At 43.4% G+C, this 26,301-nt stretch overlaps 2 protein-coding genes across 11 annotated transcripts in view; both read left to right on the top strand.

Annotated features, from left to right (window-relative positions):
- The window catches only part of ZC3H11A (zinc finger CCCH-type containing 11A), a 26,482-nt gene extending 181 nt beyond the window's left edge, over window positions 1–26,301 (top strand). Inside the window, exons 2-21 of one of the 10 annotated variants that reach the window (XM_025193975.1) lie at window positions 5,176–5,210; window positions 5,544–5,599; window positions 6,982–7,033; window positions 7,405–7,621; window positions 9,142–9,261; window positions 10,145–10,268; window positions 11,691–11,814; window positions 11,857–11,936; window positions 12,691–12,855; window positions 14,316–14,396; window positions 15,232–15,342; window positions 16,250–16,333; window positions 17,423–17,518; window positions 18,008–18,073; window positions 18,681–19,181; window positions 20,369–20,448; window positions 21,157–21,472; window positions 22,641–22,810; window positions 23,107–23,174; window positions 24,010–26,301. In XM_025193975.1, coding sequence (XP_025049760.1) covers window positions 7,568–7,621; window positions 9,142–9,261; window positions 10,145–10,268; window positions 11,691–11,814; window positions 11,857–11,936; window positions 12,691–12,855; window positions 14,316–14,396; window positions 15,232–15,342; window positions 16,250–16,333; window positions 17,423–17,518; window positions 18,008–18,073; window positions 18,681–19,181; window positions 20,369–20,448; window positions 21,157–21,472; window positions 22,641–22,810; window positions 23,107–23,174; window positions 24,010–24,268 — 2,499 coding nt within the window. In that variant the 5' untranslated portion in view covers window positions 5,176–5,210; window positions 5,544–5,599; window positions 6,982–7,033; window positions 7,405–7,567 and the 3' untranslated portion in view covers window positions 24,269–26,301. The other 9 variants (XM_025193974.1, XM_025193971.1, XM_025193976.1 and 6 more) reach the window with 9 other exon arrangements.
- Window positions 7–5,169, top strand: ZBED6 (zinc finger BED-type containing 6). The gene has a single exon (XM_025193968.1). The coding sequence runs from the start codon at window positions 759–761 to the stop codon at window positions 3,861–3,863; it is 3,105 nt and encodes a 1,034-aa protein (XP_025049753.1). The 5' UTR covers window positions 7–758; the 3' UTR covers window positions 3,864–5,169.

Below are 26,301 nucleotides of genomic sequence, written 5' to 3'. Positions count from 1 at the left end.
GGGCCGGGCTGGGGGCGGCCTGATTTCCCGACTGGAAACCTCCCCTCGTGAAATCAGAGGAAATTCAGGTGGCAGGGACCCCGGGGGGTCGCATTTCGTCCAACCCCTGCTGCCAGCTACATCATCCCAGCCACAATTTTGGCTGCAGGGGGTTTCGTCAGGGCGCCCGAATCCTTCCTGGTCTGGTTGACTTGGTCCCGGGACTCGGTCGGGCCATGGCCCGTGCTTAAATTCAGGATGACCGCGCACCAGTAGTTTCCCCGCGTTCCCTCCCCGCCAGCATGAGGCCTCCGGAGACCATCCCCAGACCTCATGCTTCGGGACGCAGGGGCGCGCCTTGCACCTGGAGATTGAGCCGTGCCCCGTATCGGTGCGAGTATAACGCTGCGCGGTTGGCTTATAAAAATGACGTTTCCTGGGGGTAGTTAGTCTCCGAACTGCCGTTATGGAGTAGGTCGGGTGCATGCAAGACGGGTGAGGCTGCGAGGACGGTGGTACGTTTGACGCTGAGTTTCCCAAAATTTCAGGAAAAGGTTGCCCTGCAAAAAAAAATAATAATAATAATTAAAAAAAAAAAATTGTCCTCTGCCGTCCCTTTCCCCCCTTTAAAACTAGAAGCCCTTCAAGGAATTGCTTGAAAAGGAAACTGACTTCTTTAGAAACTCAGGAAAACGTAGCTTAAGTGAGGAAGATTAAGTCTTGTTACCTCCCTCGTAAAATTACTGCCAGGTTCTGCCATTTAATTTTGGAAACGGAGAATGAGTGCATGTTCCCTCTCTGTGCCAGTCTCCCCTGCTAATAGATGCAGTAGCTATAGGAGTGCCAGGAGTGTGGAATTTATTCCAAGTGCTCATTCTGACACTGAGGATGAGGATAAAGCAATGGTAGAAGGAGAGGAGGAAAAGGCAGAGCATCATGCTAAAGAGAAGGGGAACAGGGGAACTAAGGGAAAGCCACACCATAAAAAACTGGGATTGTCTAAAAAGTTTGTGAAAGATCTGCGACCTGCTGCTGCCCCTGAGCAAAATGGAGAGAGCTTCTTCATGGAGAGCAATACTGCGAAGCGCGTTCTGTTGCCCGGGACGAGAGCAAAGACTTCCATTGTGTGGAACTTCTTCCACATCGATCCCCAGTACACGTGGCGCGCCATCTGCAGCATCTGCAAAAAGAGCGTCAGCCGTGGCAAGCCGGGCACCCACCTCGGCACGTCGACACTTCAGCGACATCTCCAAGCCAAGCACTCTGTGCACTGGACGGTGGCTACCAAAATAAATGCTGCTGGGGGAAGCAGTGTAGGGGAGGATGAATATGCCTTTAACATGCCTGTCTCGCCCGTCTCCCCTGATAGCAGAGGCAGCAGTTTGAGCAGCAGTGGGAGCTCGGACTATGTTCCAAGCATTAATTTTGATGGTGATGGGGTGGAAGAGGCAGAGAGTCAGTTTTTCCACAAAAAAAGAAGAAAGAGAGCTGTGCAGGTGAATGAGTTCCACCCAGGAAAGCGAGAGCTGGCCAGAAAATTTGCCAAAGACATTATTCCCACGGGTGCAACCAGTGCAGCACCAGCAATAGTCATTTCTGGGGAAGATCGAGAGCCTTTTCTAATTGAAAGCAATACTGTCAAACGTGTCCTAGTGCCAGGAACCAGGACTAAGACATCTGCCGTGTGGAACTTCTTCTACATTGACCCTCAGTACACTTGGCGGGCTGTCTGTACCGTCTGTAAAAAGAGTGTCAGTCGCGGCAGACCGGGGACTCACCTTGGCACCTCCACACTCCAGCGACACTTGCAGGCCATGCATCCTGTGCACTGGGCCATGGCCAACAAATCTAATGGTGCTCTTTGTAATGGTGTCGGGGAGGAAGCAGCAGAGGATTTTCCTCCCAGTCCAGCTGAGGTGGACGTGTTTTTGGCCCGTAGGAATGACTTATCACGCTATTTCTCTTCGAGAGAGAAACTGTCGGCCGGTTACAGTTTAACACCTCGAGGTTTGGGTGTCCCTGCCCCAGCTTTTTCTCCCAAGTCAGTGCTTAGTAAAAGAAAAGCCTTAAGTCCCAACTTTGGGACTAACCAAGACTCTCAAATACCTACTACTGTGAGGAAGATCAGATACCGTGAAAATCCAGTTGCACAGCAGATCAACAGGGCTATCACGGAATTGATTATTGAGGATATGCAGCCTTACTCCTTTTTTTCCACACCCGCTTTTCAGAGGTTCATGCAGATTGTGGCCCCCGACTATCAGCTGCCATCAAGAACTTACTTCTCTACAAAGGCTGTGCCACGGTTACACAGTGTTGTGAGAGAGAAGGTTTCCTTGGCTCTGGAGAAAGCAGAATTACACAAAGTACACTTGTCCATTGACATGTGGACCTGTGAACCAGCCTTGGACTACCTGACAGTGATGGCCCATTGGGTATCTTATGAAGTGTCATCTTCTGACAACACCAGCAGAACTCCCAATTTTAGGAAGCAAGCAGCCCTTTGTGTAACTGGCTTTGCCAAAGATTATACAGCAGCCAGTATCTTGCAAGAACTGAATTACCAGATTGGTGTGTGGCTCTCCCCCAGTTCCCTCACCCCAGGCTTTGTAGTTTCTGATAGCACTGCCAATGTGGTACATGCAGTGAAAGATGGAGGCTTTACCCACGTGCCATGTTTCATGCATTGTTTAAATGTAATCATTCAGGACTTTCTCTGTGAGCACAAAAGCACTGAGAGCATGCTGGCAGCTGCACGAGAGATTTGCCTTCACTTTAATCGTTCTGCTAAAACCCGTCAGGTTTTGCAGAAGTTTCAGCACATGACCTATCTTCTGCAGCACAGCTTAAAGCAGGAGGTAGCCACTCGGTGGATCTCTACTTTTTATATGCTGAAGCGACTTCTAGAGCAGCGGAAAGCAGTGCATGACTATTCGGTCCAACATCGCCTCGGGGGGAGAGCAGGTGGGGTCATCCTCACTTCCCTCCAGTGGTCTCTGATGGCACACGTGTGTGACATCCTGGAGCCCTTTGTGGAAGCCACTCGGGAGATGAGCGCATGCACTGCGGGGCTTAGTCAGGCACTACCGTTAGTCCGCCGCCTGCTCCTTACTTTGCAGAACATGCGGAAAGATTTTCAAATCAAAGGGGCTACCCTTGCTCTTGGCCTGGTGGATGACTTGTCTCTGAGGATAGAAACTGATTCCCGTCTGTGTGCTGTGCTCAGGTCTGAGCACTATATCTTGGCCACTTTGTTAGATCCCTTCTTTAAAGACAGTTTAGAAGAATTCCTTCCCCGAGGCAGTGACTTAGCAAGCTATAAGCAAATCCTAATTGAAGCAGTGTCCGAGCATATGTGCCTGTCAATGGAGAGTTGCCCCATGGAGAATAGAAAAGCATCAGGCCAATCAGCCCTTACAGGGACTGAACCTTTTGCCCGTCATTTTAAGAAAGATCCTGCAGGTTCAGGTCCCTTGAATGGCTCATCTTCTTCAAAGATCATTGCTTTAACTGGCAAGGGGCTGTTGTGCCCATCTGCTGCAACCATAGTAGAAGAGTACTTCCATGAGAAGCCCTCAAGGATCTCAGTAAAAGATGACCCCTTGACTTACTGGCAGGGGAAGCTGAGAAGGTGGCCTGCGTTAACACAAGTAGCCATTCAGTATCTTGGCTGCCCACCCTGTAGTCTGCATTCGGAATGGCTCTTCAGCTCAACGCGCCACCTGGCCTCAGAACGTAGGGCTAGTTCAGGCATTGACAATATTGAACAGCTGATGTTCCTCAAAATCAACTTAAAAAGTATAAATTATGACTATTCTACTCTGGCCTTGGGCTTTGACACAGAGGACGAGGTCACTCAGAGCAGTGAGGATGAGATGTTTTAAGCCAGACATGCTCTCTGAACCGTATGAAGTCCAAAACGTGTGCTGTGATGAACTATTTTTTATACATTTTATGGTCCTTTCAGTCTTCAGAGTGCTTTACAGATGCATTCGTAGGCAAACCTGCAGTGTACCCATTTTGCAGATACAAAAAGTGACAGATGTGACTTGATGTAAAAGATGAGATTAGATTTTAGAAATTCCTGGCTTCTGAGTCTTAAATACAGACTCATTTAACATGGGTCAAATAAACACACGTAGAGGCTATAATGTAAGTATTTATGAAATGAACGTTAAAAAGATAACCAAGCACACACATAAGTAGGCCAATTATAAAGAGACCATAAAGTGGAGTCAGGCTTCATGCTTGGGAAGCAATGAAGTCAGAATCTAATTTAAAAATATGGTGCTGGTAGTAGCAGTTGAATAATGCTCCCTTTGGATACTTGCTGGGCTGAAAAATGTTGTTTTCCCTCTGAGCTTCCCTCCTATAAACTCAGGATAGGACTAGTGCGGCCGGCAGACTGGAAAGCTAGATGTAGGCATAGCATAGACTTTCAGTATCAAAAAGACGGGGCTGTTAGACTGGACAGATTTTCACCATTGTATTTATCTTCCTTTTGCAAGGGTCAGGTGTGGGGGTTTGTGTGTGACTAAGTTCTGTTTTCATAGACTTCTAGTTATGGCCCCTTTCGTGTAAGTATGATGCTGTGCTAAATTGCATGACCATGGGAAGCACAGCTCAATCTGTACGTGAGCGCCAGTAGAATCCTAGAAATTTTGTATTGACTTTGGAATGCTTATCAGTTTCCGATACAAACATGCTAAATGCACCAGACTTATGAATATTACACTTCCTTCAAGGATTTAGGTCAAGTGACATCTTTCTGTTATGATTAAATTGCTATTTTGACTGATTTAAAACATAATTTAATTTAGAATAATAGTTTGGGTGTTCATTAAATTACTTGTAGAACTGAGAGGCCCAAGTGTTTTGTCCTTTCTTAACCTGTAGATTAGTATATTTTAAATGAGACCCATTCAAGTTCTGAACTGTGCTCCAAGTGTTAAGCATATGCAGTAATGTGGAAGGCAACACACAAATTGGATGAAAGCAGACTTAAAAATACCGATTAGCTGAGTGGCCTGTGTGCTCAAATGAACCCAAACTATATGGGGTAAATTTTCCCACTGCAATGAATACAGTAATTTGGACTCAATATGTAAATTTATTTTTCCCTGAAGAAGAGAAATGTCATTCATCAGATTTTTCTGATTACTTCTATTTGAATACTTCTGTTTTATTCTTTTTTAGGGACGCTCAAATGTCCTGTACTTGCCAAGAAATAGGTATTGGTTTATTGTGTGACACAATAAATTGAAGTGATTGCACTTTGAAATTTCATAGAATCAGTGTGGATATGGTTTAAAAATGTATTTGTTAAAGGCTTCCGTAGAATTGCATGTGACGGAGCACAGGTATTTTTAGGTGCGGGTAGATGGACATTATCTGGGGGACAGAATCCAGTTATCAAGTCAACAAGATCACAAGTGAAATAATTGTATATATATAAAAGGAGCTGGGGGGAGCTTGTATCTTATTTTGCTTTCTAATCCCCCTTGTCAAGAAATTTGAAACTGCTAACTAATATAAGAACCCAACTTTTCCTTTTTTTATTTTAGATTTGGGAAAATTCCCTGCCAAAAAAAAAATTCCTGGAAAATTCACTAGTGTTTGTGTGAGTAAAAGGTTCCAACCTTTTATTATTAATTTGTAAGTGATATTTCATTCAGTTTTGTCCAAGAGAGTCAGAAGAGAATTAGTGTAGAAATGTGCAACATATTTAATGACATGGAAATCAGAATCACTTTCAGTCGAGCGCTTCCTGGTCTGGTTGCAGGTTTTATGACATTCAGGGTTTTGGTTTTTGGTGTGGGGGGGGTTCTTTGTTTGGTTTTTGGTTTTTTTTTAATTGGAACATTCAATTCCCAGTGAATTGAAACTGCTTGTGGCTAAATGGAATCAATCCCAGGCTCCTTATGGTGTCAGAGTCATTGGCTGCTAAGAATGGGACCAAAGCCATCCTGTCTAGTTTTTTTGCCAATCTCACAGCAGTGGATAATGGTGGCTTATATATGCACCAGGGGAACAGTATGTGGTGACAAACCTGAAGTGTTTGTTCTGATGTAAAAGAAAAGAAATTAGCTTCCAAGTATCAAAAGAAAAATATTCCAAATTCTCTGTCTCATGCAGCCATGCCACTTCCAAAGTGAGCATTTCCCTGCCTCTTTCAGCTTGCTATATGCTAAATCTGCTATCTTTCTGCACTGAATTGATTGCAACTGTGTATGTCTGATCAGGGCTAAAAATTATTCTCTACAATATGGATATCGTAGTACACATACTGTGCACGCTTTGTGTGTATAATTATGTATATACTGCATGCATGTACATATGTATGCGTATTTGTGTGCCAGACCCAAACTCACCCATGTTTATAAAGCATTGGCCTGAAGATATATTTGTCAGAAATATTTTTAACCCCTCAATTTATGCCAATTTCCCCAAATTGAAACATTTCATGCATTTTAAGCAACAACTAGCCAAAAAGGCATGATTTTTATTACCCCACTTGCATATATTGGTGTGTGTGTATAAACACGTTTGCATATATGTATATGTATATACATATACGTATGTTTATACACACAAGTTTGTTTTTGCTATACAGCTAATAAAGATGGGGGAAGGTTTGTGTTTTTTCTTAATAGGTGAAGAAATCTTTGAAGACCAGAAATTGGAACTTAATGAATTTTTAAATTAAAAAAAAAAAAATAAATTATCCGGCTGTGGAAGATGGAGCTTCATTTTTGCAGCCACTTGTGATTCAAAGTTCCGCTTTAAATGAACTGGGTTTTTTTTGAAGAGCTAACTAACCCTGGCTGTCTCCAGTCTGACAGAGTATTCGAATGGACTTGCTTCCTCCAGTAGTTGTAAGATATTTAAAAGTTCAGCCTATTTCTGAATTGTGGATGAGAGGTTTCCTTGGCAATGTGAGGAGGAAAATTTTTCTACCCCTTTATTATTAATTCACGGATTGAGTGTTGGTTCGGCCTACAGGAGAAATTAACTGGAAGTCTTTGAAGATTGACGACCTTGCCGACTTATCCAGGTATGTAAATAAATTGATTTGTCACCTCCTGTGGTTGAGGGGAGGAGGAGCCATGATACTCTGTAACTCAAAGCTGCATTTTATGCCGGTAGTTAAGGATTTAACAGTGATTCCCAGGCATGCTGTATTCCTTAAGGGTGAGGTCCCAATCCTGCTGTTGCTGTATTAGGGAGAGGAGAGGAGAAGAAAAATAAAAGCATGACAAAAGAAGGTTCATGCTATTCAAGAGGATTCTTCATTGGGGGTGGTAGGGCCTTGCAACTGGTCAGTTTCAAGGCATTTGAATTAACACGGTCCCATTACCTAAATGGTAATGGAATAGGAATATAGTCCCTTAGTTATCTTAATTGTCTACAATCAATTTCTCCAAGGTTACTTTTTAAAGAGGATTTCTCTAATCAAGCCTGTAGAAGATTGTTTCAGCCCAAGAAAGGGTGAAGCCCGCTCTCGACACGAGAGGAAGAAGGCTGTGTGGAACAATCACCCCTAACTCTTCGGAGGATCGCCAGGCTTGTCCCTGAGGGTCTGTCCAGCATGTCCAACCAAGGAGATGACTGCTACTTCTATTTCTATTCCACCTGCACCAAGGTGCGTTTTCATAAATGCATTTAAAAACAGATGAGTAAATCTTTTTCTGGCCATTTACTGTCTTGTGGCCAGATTTGAAAGCAGATCTGTCCTGATTTGTCAGAGCTGTTTTCTTCTTCTGTGTCCCCATCTTCTCTTGTATATTTGGCCATCTGTTGCAGCAAGGAATACATCAAAAGACAATAGTGATGCAAGACCCTTTTTTTTTTTAGAAGTGTGATTAATTTTTGCCTTTCATGTTTCTTTTCAAGTGATTATACAAATAAATGCATTTCAGTTCATCACGTGCTACTCCTTACAAATACCCTCTAATGTGGGCATTAACCATGAGTAAACGGAGGTTTGAAATTGAACCAACGGGTTCCAAACTATGGAGGGTTTCAATAGTGATGGACTGAAACTCGGGAGTTCCTAGCTCCTTTAATGGCCTAGACCAGGGGGGCCAGTCTGCAACGTGTCTGCCACTAGTGGCATGGGCAGGGAGCAGAAAGCAGAGCAACAAATTGAGCCGGGGAAGCAGATTGGAGTGGCAATTAGGGAGAGTATGGGCATTAATTTGTAGCATGCCTGCCAATGAGGTTGGTCCCTCCACGTCTAGACCATGGTTTTCCTTTGTCGATCTAGCTGTTTCTCATTGTTGCTGCCCAGTAAACTGGCTGATTAATTCCTATATCAGATGGGATCTGTTCATTGTATTGTTCCATAAGTAGGCTAATAAGATCTAGAAAGTGGCAGTGACTGGGACTTTGGTGGGTGCAGGAATATCTTGTGCCCTCTTCTGTGGCAGCAAGAAAATAGAAGAGTTTAACAGGAGAAGCCAGCTAGCCTTGTCGTCTCTTGCTGAGTCCTAAACAAGGCATCTTTCTGGTTTAACAGTATAGCATTTTAACTTAGTGTATCTTCAACTCTTTGTTCCAGATAACTTTCTTAGGTATAACGTAGTTTTGTCTGAGTTTACTTACCCAGGCTGTTGAATTCTTATGGTGTCTAAATCTTAAATATCTTGTTGTAACAAATATTTCTCAACTTAAAATAAATGCTAACACTTGAAAAAAGCATAAGAGATGGTTGGCTATTAACTACAAGCACAACAGAAGGCTATAGAAAAATGGCTGGGAGAGACTGTGGGGAATAGGGGTGTGGTGTTAGGGTTAAAATACGCGGGGGGTGGTTTCTAGAACAGTTCTTGATTTCTCATGTTATAGATGGAAGAAAAGAGCTTGTAGCATCTTACCTATTTCTAATTGTTGGACTTCAAGCCAATGGTTTAAAATAATGCTGGAAAGCTGCAAATGTTTTCAGAGTTCATTATTTCTGCCTACTCCCTGAGACTTCATTTTTTGTTCTGTGCTCCATTTCTTCTTCGCTCCTGACTTTCCATGATTCCCACTCCTCCCCCACACTGAGACTGCTTTAGTGACTAACGCCATTCCTTTCAGCCCCACTATAACAGCTGTCCCTTTGTACACAAGTCTGTTCAGATGAGAGCAGCTCATTTCCCTTTCCTCCATTGGTTGCAGGGGGACAGCTGTCCCTTCCGTCACTGTGAAGCTGCGTTGGGGAACGAGACCGTCTGCACGCTCTGGCAAGAAGGGCGCTGCTTCAGGAACATCTGCAGGTTTCGACACATGGAGATTGATGTAAGTGCGGGCTTTGCAAATACATCTTCAGGCAGTGCTTTCACCATGTGAGGCTCAGGAAACCTTTTAAAGTTTAACCTGTATTCCTGAGGTTAATTGTGCTGTGATGGTCTTGTTCAGCAAGAGGGTCTGTGATGTACCAGTGTTGAGGAGTGGAAGAATGATTACGGTAATTCAAGAGAGTCCGACCGGTGTCAGCAGCAAGCAGGTCACTCTGGCAGCTCCTGACTTGTTCCGAATTGGAGCAGTTGAATCTTTCCTTGTTGCTGTAAATAGACTGAGTTCACTTTTGCATGTCAGTTCCCCCTGCCTTTGCCTGTTAAGAATAATGAAATGAAATTAAGGAAAACTGGCTGTTAGAAAAAAACTCCTTGCTGGGAGATCTACTCAACGTTGGAATAATCTTCTCAACAGAAATAGCAGCAGCCCCGCTGGTTAGTTACTTAAAATTGCTTTGGGCACAGTACTAGGGAATAAATCTGTACTGGCCCCTTGAATAGATGAGATGTAACTTTATGGGTCTCTCATCTCTGACTTTTCTGGAAATGCCTTCTTTTGTCGGAAACTATATATTAATCAAGAGCATGGAGAAAGGAAGGAGAAGGCATTTAATCTGTGGGATGGTAGAAGGCTACAAAGGAATTATTAATCCACAAAGAAACTATTAATCCACTGTTGATGCAAAGATTGTATATATATCTAGGCAGTGTATTGAGCAATTTTCTTAGTGATGTATTTGATTTGTACTGTACTGTGACAGTGTTGCACGGTGATGGTTCTATGCCATTTCTTGAATACTGTCAAGTAGATGGTTTTGCAGCTCTTTTTTTAAGAGAACTTTATTCCAAGGTGACTGCTTTTTTTTCCCCCCCCTCTATCTTAGAAGAAACGCAGTGAGATTCCTTGTTATTGGGAGAACCAGCCAGGGGGCTGTCAGAAATTGAATTGTGCTTTCCATCACACCAAAGGACGCTTTGTCGATGGACTCTTCCTACCTCCAAGCAAAAGTGAGCCAATTGGATTTTTTTTTTTCTCCTCTAAGAAATCTTCCCTGGTTTAAAGTAACTCAAAGACTTGATGTCTTTTAGAGCCAACTTCCAGATTTTTACTTTCAAAAATATTTTGAAGCACTTCCGCTATTGGCAGAGGGTGGGGGCAGGGGAGGTAGCTCCACTGTTAACAGTATATATAAAAATATGTGCTGCTCTTAAGGCTCTGAAAGGCCAAAAATATCCTTTCTCGTAATGGTCTAAAACTTGGCATGTTTAAAAATGAGTTCTGAGAATGTGACACCAAATTATTATCTTGCTGCAGTTCAAGCAAATGTTGACTCTCAGGGCCTTTGTACATGCCTTGTTTTTTGCCCTTTCTTGTGCTGCAGCGGTGTGACTGTTTGCACAAGCAGGTTTTACAGACACTTTAAAAGTCTTTGTGGTGCATTAAAGTAAAACTCCTGGACGTAGTTTAGTTTGGCTCGCTGCAAAGTAAAGTGTCGCGTCCATGGATTTGTTGCATGCACTCAAAGATGTGTAATGAGCCTCTTTGCCCACCAGATGGTGCTGCAACTTTTTTGTAGTTCACCGCTTTGAATTGCTTTTGCTTTCAAATAGCTTCCGCTTTTTTTTTTGCTTGTGCGGTTTGCTGACTCCCTGCTTCCACAGCTGTGTGGCAGGACACAGGATGGGGTGCCCCAGGCCAGGGGGGCAGTGCTGGACCACTCTCCTGCGGCACCAGCCGGGGACTGGGCATAATTCGTTCAAAAACCTAGTGCGTGCAAACACTGATGTGATGCTCCAAAGCTTAATTTGTTTGAAAACCTAGTGCAATTAAACATGGATGCAACACTTCAAAATAAACAAGTTTAAATTGTATAAACCTATTTAATTTAATGAGAATTAAACCCCATGGTGTGTACAGGTGCCCTGAGACACTAAGTTCTGATTTGTTATATTGTCCTTCACATGGGTCAGTGTTTGAGATTTAAAATTTCAGTATTATTGGAACGTCAAGTGGAATTCTCATTCACAGCACGGGACCATAGGTGATTGTGGGTATGAGAGAAGGCACAACTGTGTGTGACTGGCGAGTTTACCCACTCCTTTAGCTGTCTCTCCTCTCTTTTGACAGTTCTTCTGTCATTGTTTCAGGCTGCTGGCCTCTTGCTTCATCTTTCTCACTGGGTTAATCAAGAGCTTTGTGTGAAGCTAGTGTTCAGAGTGTCAGCAGCAGGCAGGACTAGAAAACCACAGTCAGGAAGGACTATAAATCCACACTCCTCATTCATTTAGCAAATCTATGCTAAATTTAAATCTCTCCTGTAACAGCCGATGAGAATTCAATGCGTCTTCAAGTTCTGTGCATGCCTTAGTATTAAATGAAGTCTTAGCTTTTAAAAAGGCAACTTACAGGTACCTCTACTTTTCTTCTAGCTGTGCTGCCAAGCACAACGGAGTCTGCAGAAGAGGAGGTGAAGGCAAACCAGATCTCGCTGCAGCAGAATAAACTGTCTGTCCAGTCTAACCCCTCCCCACAGCTGCGGGGGGTGATGAAAGTCCAGTCTAACCCCTCCCCACAGCTGCGGGGGGGGATGAGAGGGGAAAACTCCGAAAATGTCCCCAGTCCCACACATCCCCCGGTTGTAATCAATGCTGCAGATGATGATGAAGATGATGATGGTGAGCCTGTCTTAACTCTCCAAAGCAGATGTGTAGATCAACACCTAATTCACTAGGGTGTTCGACAGCTGATTATGAGACACGCAGCAGTCTGCCTGGTTAGACAACTGGTGGTTCTTCAACTCCCCACAAGTTGTAGCCTCTAGGTGTAATACCAGAAATAAGATTAGTAATTCTCTTCTTACACCTAGTGAATTGACAAATGTGGAAACATGGAGGAAATTCCCTCCTCGACAGCTTTCTATCCCACAGGCAGCCCAGAAGATAGGGTGTCTAGTGACTAAGTCAGGTGACCTACATCATCTTTTGTCTTTTAAGTGCCAGGGTGTAAGTTGAGTAATACATTTAAGAAGGCATTTTTTTAATAGCCACTTTTTGCTGTCAGATGAATTGTTAGATGATCAGCCTTTCTCAAAAGACCTTTGACTTTTCAAATTAAGCACCCAAAAAAGCATGGCCATTCTTGGAAATACTGGTCCTACCCGCTCACTACCTCTGTTTCATTATAATGGAAGTTATGCCTGCTTTGGTATCCTCTACATGGAAGGTGCTGCATGATCTGGTGTTTGAAGGCACAAGATTTGATATTCTATTTGTTTTGCAGTATCACTTAGGAATCCCAGCTAGGGACCAATACCCTATTGTGCTGGGCTCTCTACACAGTCCCTGCACTAATGAGCTATTACAGCCTTATTCAGTTCCATATGTTCACTGTGTAATCTACTTTTTCTATCCCCCCCCACCCCCACCTTAGATCAGCTTTCTGAAGAAGGAGACGAAGCTAAAACACCCATCCAGCAACCAGCTACAGAAACCCATGATGGATTACGGATCGTTTCCACTTGGAAATCCAGTGGTAATACAAAACAAGGTATTACAATACCTTATGTTGCAGGAGTTTCTGAAGGTCACAATCAGGGTGAGCACCATTGAGCTAGATGTTATATGAACATAATGACTGACTGACATTTTTGCAGCCTGACACAAGCTTTCATTGTAGCTGTTGCTTTATCTGCTTAGTAAGGTCACACCTGAGGTGCTGCACCAAAAGGTTGATCAGCTTTTGCTTTTCACATTCTTATTTCAAGCACTTTTGTCAACCTCGTGCAGTCCCAAAGATATTGAAAAAGAAAATGACTGTGCCTTAAGCTGTATGTATCGGTAATCAGTGCTCAAGTGAAAGTTATCAGGACTTCAGTGGATGTGAACTGCCGCAGGAGCATGTGACTTGGCCCTAAGCCATCAGACCAGAAGACCTAAGATACTCTGGAACAGGAGTTCACAATCCTTGGACTGCCGCCCAGTGCCAGGCCGTGGCGGGTCAGCTGCCGGTCCGCAGCACAGCCGACTGCTGGACCGGAAGTGGCTGTGGACCGGGCCAGCCCACGGCCCCCCAGAGCCGGGCGGAGAGGCTGCGGGACTGGCAAACCCCGGCCCCCCAGAGCCATGCGGAGAGGCCCTGGCTCCTTTTGCAGGGCCTGCGGCAGCGCAGAGTTTGGCCCACCTCCCGGCCCGGAGGGTGGGGGTAGCCTTACCTGTCTGCCGGTCGGAAAGTCAGCTGCAGTTGGCTGTTACTACTGGGCTGGGCTGCAGCCACTTCTAGGCCACGGTTTGCCAGGCTGCGGCATAAAAACTTTGAGAACTTCAAAAACATAAAAACTTTGAGAACTTCAAAAACATAAAAACTTCTAGAGTAACTCCTTTGACAACTTAGGAATTACTTCTGGTTTACACTAGGGGGAAAAAGAGTAGAAAATCATACCCCATGTCTTTCCCTCTCAGCTTAATTGTTTTTATGTAGTGCTAGAGTTCTGCTTTGTTGGCGAGATATCACCAACGAACATTATTTTATTTATTTTTATTTTTTTAACGGAAGGGAGGCATTTTTATAACCATGCGAGTGATCTCTTCTGGCAGCTGGAGGAGTGTGCTATAAGTAGCTCATGAAGCAGTGTATCATGGGACTGTACTAGGGTGAGAGTTGGAATTGGAAATGTACAGTTAAGTTAATTATTCCCATGACTTTACCTCCTCATCGCCTTTTTGTGCATTCACTGGTTCAGAAAAGTGGCTGGGTGACCTAGGTAGAGTTAATTTTCTGGATTTTCCTCCATGCATTAAAAAGGGAATCTAATAGTATGCAAAGCTAAGAGCACAGTGAGAAATTAAATGTACCTCCTTGAAATCCAGCTTGTACCCAAGAAAGAGAGGGAGCAGGCAACCCTGGCAAACTCTCTGGCTCTCAGCTTAATATTTGTCTTTGTGTCTCTTGCACTGACAGTCACTGAGGTCCCAAAATCATTCATTGAAAGACTTGTGTTCATAGACATGCCCCAGCTGCTTTTAAATGTTAACTTCATTTACAATCTGCATTTTCAGATGCCAATTTGAATTTTGGAATAAAAACACTTGAAGAAATCAAGCTGAAGAAAATGAAAGAAAAATCAAAGAAACCAAGTGGTGAGTTGCAATTCACTTCTTTCCCCCTGCTACATCTCTAATTAAATGTCATTCCTGCCTCAGCAAAGACTGAATTATTTCTAGCATGGCAACAAAGCCGGCTTGCAGTTTTTGCCTGGGATAATCTGTATTTGCTTTCAGAAAAGGATTGTTATTTGAAAAGGGGCTTAAAATAGTCTCTGAGTATTAAAAATAGAGTCCAAATGGTACAAACTCTTCTTGCTCTCTGATTTGAACTGTTATATAGGTCAAAATAAGAAGAGTTTAAGTCTATGCTTTCATGTGCTTTTAACACTTTGCTGTGCATTTGTTTGTTTTCCTCTGGTGGTGTCCTGGGAGCTGACCGAGCATTGACTAAGAAGGCTATTTTGTGCAATCCTTTGTGTTTGCGCTTTTTTTTTTTGTGCCCTGTGCCTGAGCCCTTCCCATTGCAGGTGTTTCCACACACCCTCCTTTGCATGTTCAGCTCCTTGTATACAATGTTCCCTCTAAGCTGTGCAGTGTGCGCAGGCACTCCTGGCAGCGTGGCATGAGAGCACCTGCACAGCCATACATGCCACACGGCTTAGAAGGAACGTTGCTTGTGTTTCTTGCCACACAACTTAGAAGGAACGCTGCTTGTGTTTCTATAAGGAACAACTTATATTTCACTGAACCGTGTAGTGCTTGTTGTGAATTTCAAGTGGAAATGCCAGAAAAATACCATGTTTTATTTATATCCCCTGGTTGGTATGTATTTTGCAGGGACAAGGTAAATCCGGTTTCTTTTTGACTCGTGATAGTGGAGTTGCTTAACATTTCCTCTTAACGTTAATACTTGGTTTACTCTGGACAGATGGCCCCTCTGGAGTCTCCAATCATCCACCTCAACCTCAGCCCATTCCAGGTCCTGAAAAAGAAAACGTACGCACGGTGGTCAGGACCGTGACCTTATCTACAAAGCAAGGTAACAAGGGTTCCCAAGACTACAGCACTAGAGCAGATTGTCTGGCCTTTGCCCAGTGCCAGGTCTTGTAGTCAGGGCTTATTAGTCTGCTCCAGATGTTGCCAAAATGTGTTCAGATGCATGATCCTGCAAACAACTGAGTATGCATTTAGGGTGACTCACTTGTGGGTCCTATAGGAGTCCGTGGGACTGTGTTTATGTTCAGGTATCTGTAGCATCAGGACCTGTATTTGCACAGTAAGTTAAATACATTTGCAGAAAGAAATGAAAAGGTGTAGACAGGGGAGAACTGCAGGGATAGGGAGTTGATGAGAGGAAAGTGCTATAGAAAAGACCAGCATGAAATGTGGGGAGGGGAGGGGAAAGGTGACAGAGAGAGAAATGAATATGTTCCAAGCTGTGCAAAACCTGTATAGAAACAGAAACAGAGAAGCACTGCTATAGGGTAGTCAACATAGTAAAGAAAATGCCTAGAGGATTAAAGGTGGGATGTGGTAATGGGCTTAATGAAGGGGATTTTCTTGCAAGAGTAAAATGAAATGTTGTTAATCCATCCTTTGTACTGGAGTTGCGTACTGGTGTCTATATCACTTCCTAATCTGCACAGCATGCAACATGCCTGCGAATTTGAAGCCTTCTCCCCACTTAACAATCATAATGGCAGAAAGCAAAAGTGAGGTCTCAGATGACTAGTTTATTTGATAAGTATGTTATAGTACACTTACTAGTAATTTTATAAATTGCACATATCAAAATAAAGTATGTTTTGAAATGCAGCATTCTAGCATTTTAGATTTCTGACTGAGGGGGAAAATTATCATGATTTCGAGTGGGTGCTTATGACGTGTACTGGCAAGATGATCTAGTGGTTATATGTATGTAGTTATAGCATTTTCTAAATTTAAAGGAACGTCTTCCACTGTTCCAGGGGAGGAGCCAGTGATTCGATTGAGCCTTCCAGAGAGACTGGGAAAACGGAAACCCTGTTTTGGTGAGAACTTGGAGAAATACCACTAGCTAGAATTGGGCATTGTACAGGCTTCTGTCACACAGTTCTGCTAATGGCCTTCTGTCACAAACTGCCTCAGCCTTCAACCATCACTGCTCTAAGGCTTCACAGTTTCACTAATATGGTTCAGCTGTATCTTGTGACTGTGGTACTCTGAGACTGTAGCATACTCTACTTTATTCATTACATATCTTTTTTTGGTTTTTTACAAGTATTGAGATTTTGTTTTAACATGTTCTGTTACCCAAATTTCCGTCTGTAAGTTTGTACAGCCCTGTATGAGGTTGGAAAGTAATTCCTACTGTCTCATGTTGACAAGTGGTTTAGCTCCAACCCAGAAGGGAATGGGTTAACTTATCTGGAAAATTGGTAACAAGGGGCTGAGACAGGGGAAGCTCTGAGGGAAGTTCTAGAAAGAGTCAGATATGAGGAAAGCGCTCTTGAGTTAAGCTTTTCTAGATTAAAAAAAGGATTTGAGCAGTGCTGTGTGTACGCTCTGTTTGGAGCAGAGTACACAGTCTACCGCCTTGCTTACTCTTTCCTAATTAACTTGGTGGCTTGATTCCTTGAATTTAGTAATTGTGAGATCAGGCTTTTTTATATGTTTATCTGAGTTTCAGTGCATTGAACATACATTTCCACCCATATTCGTGCAGTATGTTTTTTGGTTGCCAACCCCCTAAAAGTGTCTGCTTTTCAGGGTGTATCGTAAAATAGCTTATGAAACGCATCGGTTTGAGAAGTGCCAACGTAAAAATTCTCTTATGCTGAAACTGCAGAGTCAAAACAGATTCTTTCCCCCCACATATCCACTTCTCTTATGCTTACCTTCTGCTGCTTGATTTTCAAAACACTCTTCAGGCTCTGAGAAGTGCTGTACCATATAAATGCAGATTTATGCAGGAACTATAGCTTAGAAGTAGAAATAGCAAATGTTATTAGCAGTTGGAAAACAAATACAGAAAAAAATTATACTTGGGACTTAAAGTGCCAGCTAGCCTTTCAAAATTTAAAGTGCTCTTAAAATGTTCAGTTCATTGTTACCTGTTTTTCTTTCCTTTATTCCATAAGCTGATGACAGTGGGCCTTCACTGAAGCGTAGCCTTGCTGAAAGGCTGGGAAAAAAAATTAACTGTCTGGAGAACCCTGACAAAGCACCTAAGAGAGGTACTTCTGCTCAGCAAATCTTTGGGGTTGAATCACACTTCAGTTTTGTAGTTCCTTTTTGGGATATGGACAGACATGCATAATACATACAAAACACTTCAAATACCGTGTTTTTTTAAATGCTTTTAATTTGTAGCACTCAAGATAAGTTGCAGGTGTATACCTACTTCCCAACTGAAGCATCACTGTGAAGCACTTCAGAGTTTGTCCCTGTTGTACCCAGTATCAACTTGGGTATAGTTTGGGGCAGTTTTGTTGCACTGTAACACTGTTGTCATCCGTACACTTAATTTTTTATAGTGTTCTAAAAGTGCTTTGTAGAAAGTCCTATAAACAGTATGCCTGTCCATGCCCATACTTTGTTCAATGAAGCCTCAGGACAATTTTGAGTTCCCCAGATGTGAGAACCAATCTGCTTCTAGAGCCATGTAAATGCAAAGTCAGGGACTTTTATGTAGCCCCATTTGATGGCTTTTTGTTTTCTTTCAGTTCAAGTCCCTAAATCTCTTAAGGAGAGGCTGGGATTGCCAGCTGAGCAGACCAGTACAGAGACAGGTAATGTTTTTTAAAGTTTGCACTCCCTCTTTCTCCTCCCCTTCTAAGTGGATCTCTCTGTCAGTTGTACAAATGAGAAGTTCAACAGGTGAATTGGGATTACAGCCCTGACATCTCTTGGCACACCCCGTTCCCTTTCCCTTAAGCATTGGGCCTCCTGTATCTGCAAATATAAGATTATCTCTCTTGGCAGCCAGCTTCTACCCCAGTTGTGCTTCATAATCATGTGCATGAGAAACTTGCTTGGGCACAAATGGAGTAGAACCTGGATGCCAGCAGTTGAGCAAGAAACACAAGTGAAGGGACAGGCTTTGGGGATGTAATGAATAGAAAGGCACAGATATTTAACTGTGTATGTGACTACTACCTCTGTATAGCCCTTATTGCAGTAATGAGGTGGTGTAAAGGAAAATGGTTCAAGTGCACTACCCTGTTTGATAGGCATGCTAAACCAAATTTGCTGGTGGCACTCACATGTATGTTGTATCATGGTTTCTTTTCTCTTCAGCACATTGAGAAATTTTGCGGAGACTTGAAGTGTTAGTTAATTTTGCACGCACAAGTCATTATTGTCTCTTTATTTGGGTTTATCCTCTCTTGATGATAGAGAGAGCTGCTAAACCAACAGGAGAGATCCATGTGAAAACGCTGGAGGAAATCCGTCTTGAGAAAGCCAACCAGAGACGGGGAGAACTTCAGATGAAACCCAAGACTGAAGGCCTCTGTAGAGCAAAAGATCCCAGCCCAGTGGTGAGACCCTCCCCAGCAGTTAGAATCAAAACCTTCTCTGAGGTCCTGGCTGAGAAGAAAAACAAGCCATCTGAGGAGGAGAAACCAAAAACCGAAGGCAGCCCTACCAAACCCAGGGCTGAGAGTGAGCCCAAGAAACAGGGCTTCTTAACTCCTGCTGTGCCCAGCAAAGGGCAGCAGGAGGAGGTAACAAGCAAAGCCAAGCCAATTGGGGAAGTGCGCATCAAAACACTGGAAGAGATCAAGCAGGAGAAAGCCCTGAGGATACAGCAGAGCGGAGAGAGTGTCCTAAGTACACCAGTCCAACCTGAGCCTGCTGCGTTAGGAAAGAGAGTGTTGCGCGTCACAAAGTTGACAGGTAATCAAAATGCTTTGGTTTTCACTGGGGTGCAGCAGCTTCCTTTCATTTTCGGTATATTCAAGTGATTCAAAATCATCCAGCTTACTTCTAACATGCTTGCTACATTAGAAGAGCGTGAAGGTTGCAGAATCGAAAGTTGGGAAGGTTGTCCATGTACTCACTTAGCCCTAGTATGTGCAGGTATGGTAGCATCTCATTTCAAGACCCATGTACCATATTTTCTGCAAAACTCTTGCCTCACTTGGTGAATAGACAGCCAGTTGATGCTATATATTGTCCTTTGCATTCAGTGTGTGTGGCCCATGACTCCACTAAACTACTACACGCAACAATCATTTCTTCACGCATTTCTACAGTGCTGTCACCCTAATATTGGAGCACCCGGCCAACATGAATGTTTATATCTTGATAACCTTTAGGCAAGATGGAGTATTATTTACATTTTACAGGCAGGGAAGCACAGAGAGGTTAAACCCAAAATGACTTACTAATTTTGGGTGTCCACCTTGACACCAGGAGCCTTATTGATTCAAGAATACCCAGTATTTTTGTTGTTTTTCATGCATTTAAAACACAGTTTTTATGGCTGTTGGTTGCAGATGGGAAAAATAGGCACTTCTGTAAATCAGTCCCTGAATGTCTCATTGAAAAACACTCCCAAAATAAGGGGGTGTGTGATTAATGGCCAGCTGTGAAGGTATTTGTTTGAAGTGATTTGGGCAGACAGGGCATATGATTTTCCAGGGTCTCATTCAACTTCAGCTACAAGATCATCCTTTATCCCTCTGCATCCCCTGCTGCATTCACTGCACACCTAATAAGCTGGGCTGTACCACAGCACTCATTCATGTGCTGTCCATCCCATGTAATGTGCAAAAACATTCTTCCATTAAATAAAAAATTAAAAATGGGTCTGCATGGCTCATTCCTCGTGCTTGTCCAGCAGACAGTAAATGTTTCTGGTGTCCACAGGAGACCAAGCTGTGTTTTGTTTGTGGAATGTAGAGTGGAATAAAAGGTTTCAGAGCTTAAGATGTGGTCAAGTTCTCTTAGTCATCTTAATTGTTGAAGCTGACCCAGAAAACTAGAAACCAGGTGGGTAGAGGCTGCTCAGGTTATGTGTTGTCACAGTCATTTGTGTTCTTATTGCTAACAATGCGGGGTTGGGATTTTTTGTTTTAAAGTACCTGGACGGGAAGAAAAGAAGGTGGTAGAATTGAGCAAGCCTTCTTCCAGAACTGGCCCAGCTGTTGAGGCTGCCCAGGTGAGTCCTTGGAGATTGTAGGACACATCGTGTGTCAAAAGGTGCTTTGGGTAACCTGACGTTTTGGAGGTACTAGGCATGTATGACAAGCCCAGTGGGGATGTTTGTATACCTTTTCCTATTTCATAAATGTTGTAGCCTGGTGCAGGATCCTGTCACTTTTGATAGCATCTCAGGAAACCTTAACAAGTTCAAACTTCTTTACGGTTTTTGTCTCTTTATACCTAACATTAAAGAAGAGGCCCTTATGGCACTAGATTTATACCTCTTAGGTTAACATGGAGCAGTGCAGTGTTCTCTGCCACTTTATTCTTTCAGTTTTCAGTGGATTTTCATGGGTTTAGCTAAAGATTTGAATAGAAGCTAGGATTTTGACTGGAGTCAATCAGTCCAATGTCAAGGGAGGCCTTCATGGGCAGCCTAAGTGGTCTTTTAAAATCCTAACAGGATTGGAATAGATTGCAGCATGCTCTGCTCTGTTCAACGGAATATCCATGGGGGATTTATAATCTCAGTGGGTTTCCCTGTCATTGAAAAGGTGGAGGTATCTATAGGCCTCTTTATATGAGAACAGAATACAGCTTGAGGACCTGTGAGATACTAATGTATTATACTGAACAGAGTTCTTTGCAGAAGAATTGCTGAGCAGGTTTCCCCTATGAAATCTCTGGGTTTCTGCCTCATTTTGTTCCTCTGGTGTTTCTTTAGCCTTCAGACAGTAGTGCAAAGAATTCCAAAGTTCAGGTGAAGAGTTTTGAAGAGATCATGAAGGAGAAACGGCAACTGAAACAGGAGCAGGAGAAGCCTCTGGAAGGAGCTGCTGTGCCATCTCCTCAGGAAGAAGTGATCAATGAGAAAAGCCCAGCGGCTGGAAGTCCTGAGACTACAGTGACGCCAGTGATGACTCGTCGGTTTGCAAAGACGTCCGTGAGATCCCAAGAAGTAGCAACAGAAGGTCCGGGAACAGGTGATGCTGCACCACCTGCAAAACCTGTGGCTCAGCCTCTGGATCGAAAAGCTAAAGGTGAGCATTGCTTTTACAGGCCCTCCCAAACTGGGTCTTGACCGAGAGGCTGGCTTGCTTGATCTGTTTAGCAAAAAAGTCATTGGTTTGGACAGTACTGTCAGGGACAATGAATAAGGCCCTTTCTGAAGTGTCCTCACAATCAGATATAAGACACCACCCCAAGTTCTGCCCAGTGTGTGTGTGTGTGTGTGTGTGTGTGTGCGCGCGCGCGCGCACGTGTTAATTCATTTGACACAAACAGCAGCCTCATCTTAGGCCAAACCAGGCAGAAGCCAAAGGAAATCTCAGGTAATGCACATCAATCTACACTTGCAATAATTGTCTCGGCCACTGGCACAAGTAGAAAGGGAAACTTATATGCTCCTACTCTGTGCGCCTGCATATTACCAGTGGTGCTAACCAGGCCTTTCCCCACAGTTCTAAAACTCCTGAAATGTAAAATAAATCAACTAGAAAATGACCTCCCATTTGTGACTTCTGGATGCAAAGTATAACTTCCTAGAAATGTGTTTTCATTGCTTAGGGCTTCTGCACACTCTTCAGTCTTTCTTTCATGGATTCATCCCAGGTTATCTAGTGCTCTTGTACAGTTTTTGTTCCACCCTGAAGGTGGCTAAGCCTGTGTGTGAAGACATTTCTAAATATGAGACACTATAGAAGAGTAAGTAGGCTGCTAAGTATTGCTCCCTCAGTTTGGATGGTGTGTGCGCATTGTCAGGATGCCTTGTGTCCAAATGATAAAACACATTTACCAAGTCATCTTAATCCTTGTACATACCATCTTTATTTTGGTGTTTGGTACTGGTTTTATCAATCACCATTGTGTGAGGTCTGCAGAGCCTAATTGTCCCAGCATCTTCTAATCTAAACCCTACATAAGGAATGATGTGGTAATGCCTATTCCCATCTCCACTAAGGCCTGGCTTGGTTAATGCTTTTAGCAGAGCCTTTGCGTGAGCTGTATATGCGTCTATCAATGATTGCTTTAAATCAATACTCTGGTGAGGCCTACACTGACTAAATGCATTTGTATGTGTCCCCCCCGCCCCCAACAAAAGTTTGCGGGGGTGAGGGGGAAGGCTAGGGAGTGCTGTGCTAAAGGAGCAAGGAGACTTCTTCAATCCTGGTAAGTTATCACTTTCTCTTTCTGTTTTTTATGATCCAGCCAAACCTAAGGTGAATGTGAAGCCATCATCTGTGAAAACAGTCTCCCCTGCAAAGCAGGGCCTGAAACGGAAGGCGGTTGAGAGTCACCCCTCTGCTGTCGCAGCTGTGAAACCACTGAGCACTTCCAGCAATGACTTGAAGGAGCCTGAAGCTAAAAAAGCAGCTGTGGTAAGGAAACTGGCCATAGTTGCTGGACAGCTTCCAGCAAAACCAAATGCAAGCATTTAAATTTGCCCCCAAGATAACAGAGAAACCACTGAGGCATTTTGTGGGCAGCTCTATTTCCCTTTGAGTCTCTTCCCCATGCTCTGAAATGCTTTTGCTGCACTTTCCTCTGCCTTAGATTAGTTGGGTGACCACTTTTTTATTTTGAATATCCTTGCTTAAATGCCTACTTGTTGAAACAAAGAGTATACTAGAAATGAAAATGTGTGCGCCTTAACTTGCATCTTGCTTCTTTCCAGGCTGCTGCTTCAGCCCCAACAGAAGATAATCTGGTCACTATACCCGAGAAGGAAAAATCCAAAGACAGGTAATGACTATAACTTGCTCCTATTTTTGCAAGTAAGGTAATTATTGCTTGGAAACTTCAGTGTTTCTTTTCTGTCTGGGAGGATGAGAATTTGAGTCTGTTGCTGTTAGGAAATATCTATTAAGTGCCAAAAGTCTCTTTTTGATTGTTTTCAAGGCAATTTTGCTAACACCTGTGAGTTGGAGTAGCTTCCAAGGGGATTATTTTCTCATTCCTTTGAGGCCCTGAAAGAGTTGAGGGTAGAGGTAGGGAAGGGTGAAGCTAAGGGAAATATTTTTCTGCTGGCTTCTCAAACGTAGGCTGGGGAAGTTTCCCCTCCACCACGGTGCGGGGACTGTATTCTCTGTGACCAAATGCCGATTTCGGCAAAAAGCCGAGAAAGAGGAGACAAGTGGTAGATGAAGAAAGTAAAGGAGACCTGAGTGCAACAAACTTTTGCCATTCGTTTCTGTTAGGGCTGATTTTAATAAACTACTGTCAGCTTTCTGTTCTCAGGAGTACTATATTCAATCGGGCGTGTGCAGGGTCGAACAAGTATGTAGCTGGTATCTGCTTTAACAAGCAGAATTTTAACCATTGGTGCTTTTATAGTCAGCTGAGTAAGTGAATGCAAACTGTAATTGGAAGTGGGATGCTTGCAGATCTAGGAAGAGGATTTGTTTCATTCTCTTAGCCAGGCTGAAGTCCCCGGACTGATATTGTGATCTTATGCACTTAATAGGAATCCTCAAAGACATGGGGATGGTGTTAACAATGCATTCTTGAAGGTGTTGGGTGTGTGCGCAGTTGGTGGGGTGTATATTTGATATATTAATGCATTTTTCCTCTCCCCAAGCTCTGAATTATGTACTGGCAGTCAAGCAACCTCTGCAGCACAGTCAGAGATGTCAAGCCCGACGTCATCGCAGGCAGCGGTGAAGACCCGCAGGCTCAGCTCTGCAGCAGCAGGGAGAACATCTTTATCCGTTGAAGATGATTTTGAGAAACTCATTTGGGAAATCTCAGGAGGCAAACTGGAAGCAGAAATTGATCTGGATCCAGGGAAGGATGAGGATGACCTCCTGCTGGAACTGTCTGAAATGATTGACAGCTGAACCAGATTCCTATTTAAAAAAAAAACAAAAAAAAACCCCTTTATTTTGTCAGATACCCAAGATGACCCTTTTCTAGCTGAGGCTTTGCAACAAGTCTTAAAGCACACTTAAGCCGGTAGAAGTCTCTTTTTTGATTGGCAGTATCTTCACTCAACTGTTCTGAATTCCCCTGCTGGTCAGAGTCAAGATCCTGTGCACCCACTGTATTGCTACTATACGAAGCCACCTTCAATACTGTGAGGATGAAGCTGTTGACTGTTTCAAGTCAAAAAGTTCCAGGGCCCCATCTACAAACCCTGGTGGTGTCAAATTGTTCCAGTGACTCAGTGATGCTGTGAGGTTTAAACATAAACGGCTTCTTATTTCTCAGCCAAGTGTGCAAAAACTCAACGTTGGGTGTGTTTTTTCGGAGCTTTCCTTTGCTTTCTGTTGTCTTGGACACTTGATAGTCAAAGCCTGGAGTTGTCAACTCTTGAGTTTTAGTTCTGTGCTTACCATTTCCGTTTTAATGTTTTAGGGCAAATTAATAAGAATTTTGGGGAGGAACAATAATTACTACAGTACTTTGGACCAAACATGCTGCCAAGGGGTGTGGGGTTAGTCTATCCAGCCTTACTTCACTTATCAGGGACAATACAGTATCTGTGTGAAAAGCAGAGCTGCACAGTACAGCAAGACTGCCCCTCTCCCTTCTGATTGTACTGTAGCAAAGCTTGGCATTTGTGGTGCTTTTTGCTGACGGGAAGAAGGTCCTGGGGTGAGCAGTGGGGGACCCTCTCTCGTGGTCTGCAGTAAATAAATAAACAAAAAATTTGGTCTAAGTGCCTCATGGTTCCAAGAATCAATACACTATTCTGCTGATCTTTCCTAATTTGGAAAGTCCTCAGTGGCTAGGACTGATGGGGGAGAATGGTAACTTTCAGCTTTATTTGAATCCCAGCTGGCTATGTGCTAATCTGATTTGCGAATACTCTGTTGGCATTGAACCAACACCAAGCATGTGCCAAGTTTGGGCAAATCTTGGAACACAGTATTGCTGCAGTTACTAAACTGTGCCCCCACCTTTAGATGTCTCCCTTCTGTCCCCCTCCCTCCACCCCTAGAGGCCTGAACTAATTATTTTGAAAATACCCCATGTAGGATCATGGTGGTGGGAAGGTGGTAGAAATACTAACCTTTTGCACTTGACTGTCCATTGCCTGAAGGTCCTACATGGACTCTTGCGCTGCCCCTAGAAGTGAATGGTTGTGATTAGGGTGTATTGTGTACCCTACCACCTATGTTCACTTTCAACGTCAGATTTTTTTTTTACTATACCTTTCAACATACTCTAGTCCCTTCCTACCTGGATTTGTGGAGCTGTGGATGTGTTCAGGTTTTTGCTGCTGGCAGGAAAAAAAAAAAAAAAAAAAAAAAGGTGTTTTAATTGTACTGTAAATATTTTGTTTTTGGAAGAAAACACACGCACTCTTTGATAATCCACTGTGATGTCTTAGCTCCTTAGAGGGAAGGTTTGAACCAAAAATGCATTTTAAATGAAAATAAGGCCACTCTGAAGGAACCATTTTAGTTCTAGGAGGATCACCATGCAGGAAGCTTCACCCAAAGGAAGCTGGAAAGCGATGACCCTCCACCCTGCTGAAGGACTTCAGTGAGATTTCTGTCAGCTCTGGTGCTTGTGCACAAGACGGAAGTGACTTTCAGAGATATTACATGAGAGACTGTGGTGTGAAAGACTTTCCCCAGTGCTTCTTCATGTCCCCTTGTGTTTTAAGCAAAAAGCAGACTTCTGTTCCATCGTCACTTTTCTTCGCTTCCTCCTCTGGGTGAGAGAAGCCCTGTCTGCCAAGGCAGGGCCCGCACGCGTGCTCGTTCCTGTAAATACTTTTATTCTTTCAGTTGACACTTTTGTTTGTATTCTATTTAATGCATTGTATTCAATGTAGTCTGGATCATACATCTTCACCATTAGTTGACCTGTTTGACACGATGGAAGTTACTTGTGTTTTTAAATAAAGCTGATGTAGAAAATC

This window comes from Alligator sinensis, unplaced genomic scaffold, assembly GCF_000455745.1.
Source record: "Alligator sinensis unplaced genomic scaffold, ASM45574v1 scaffold872_1, whole genome shotgun sequence".
Taxonomy (NCBI): domain Eukaryota; kingdom Metazoa; phylum Chordata; order Crocodylia; family Alligatoridae; genus Alligator; species Alligator sinensis.
This window is presented reverse-complemented; position numbering and strand designations above follow the sequence as displayed.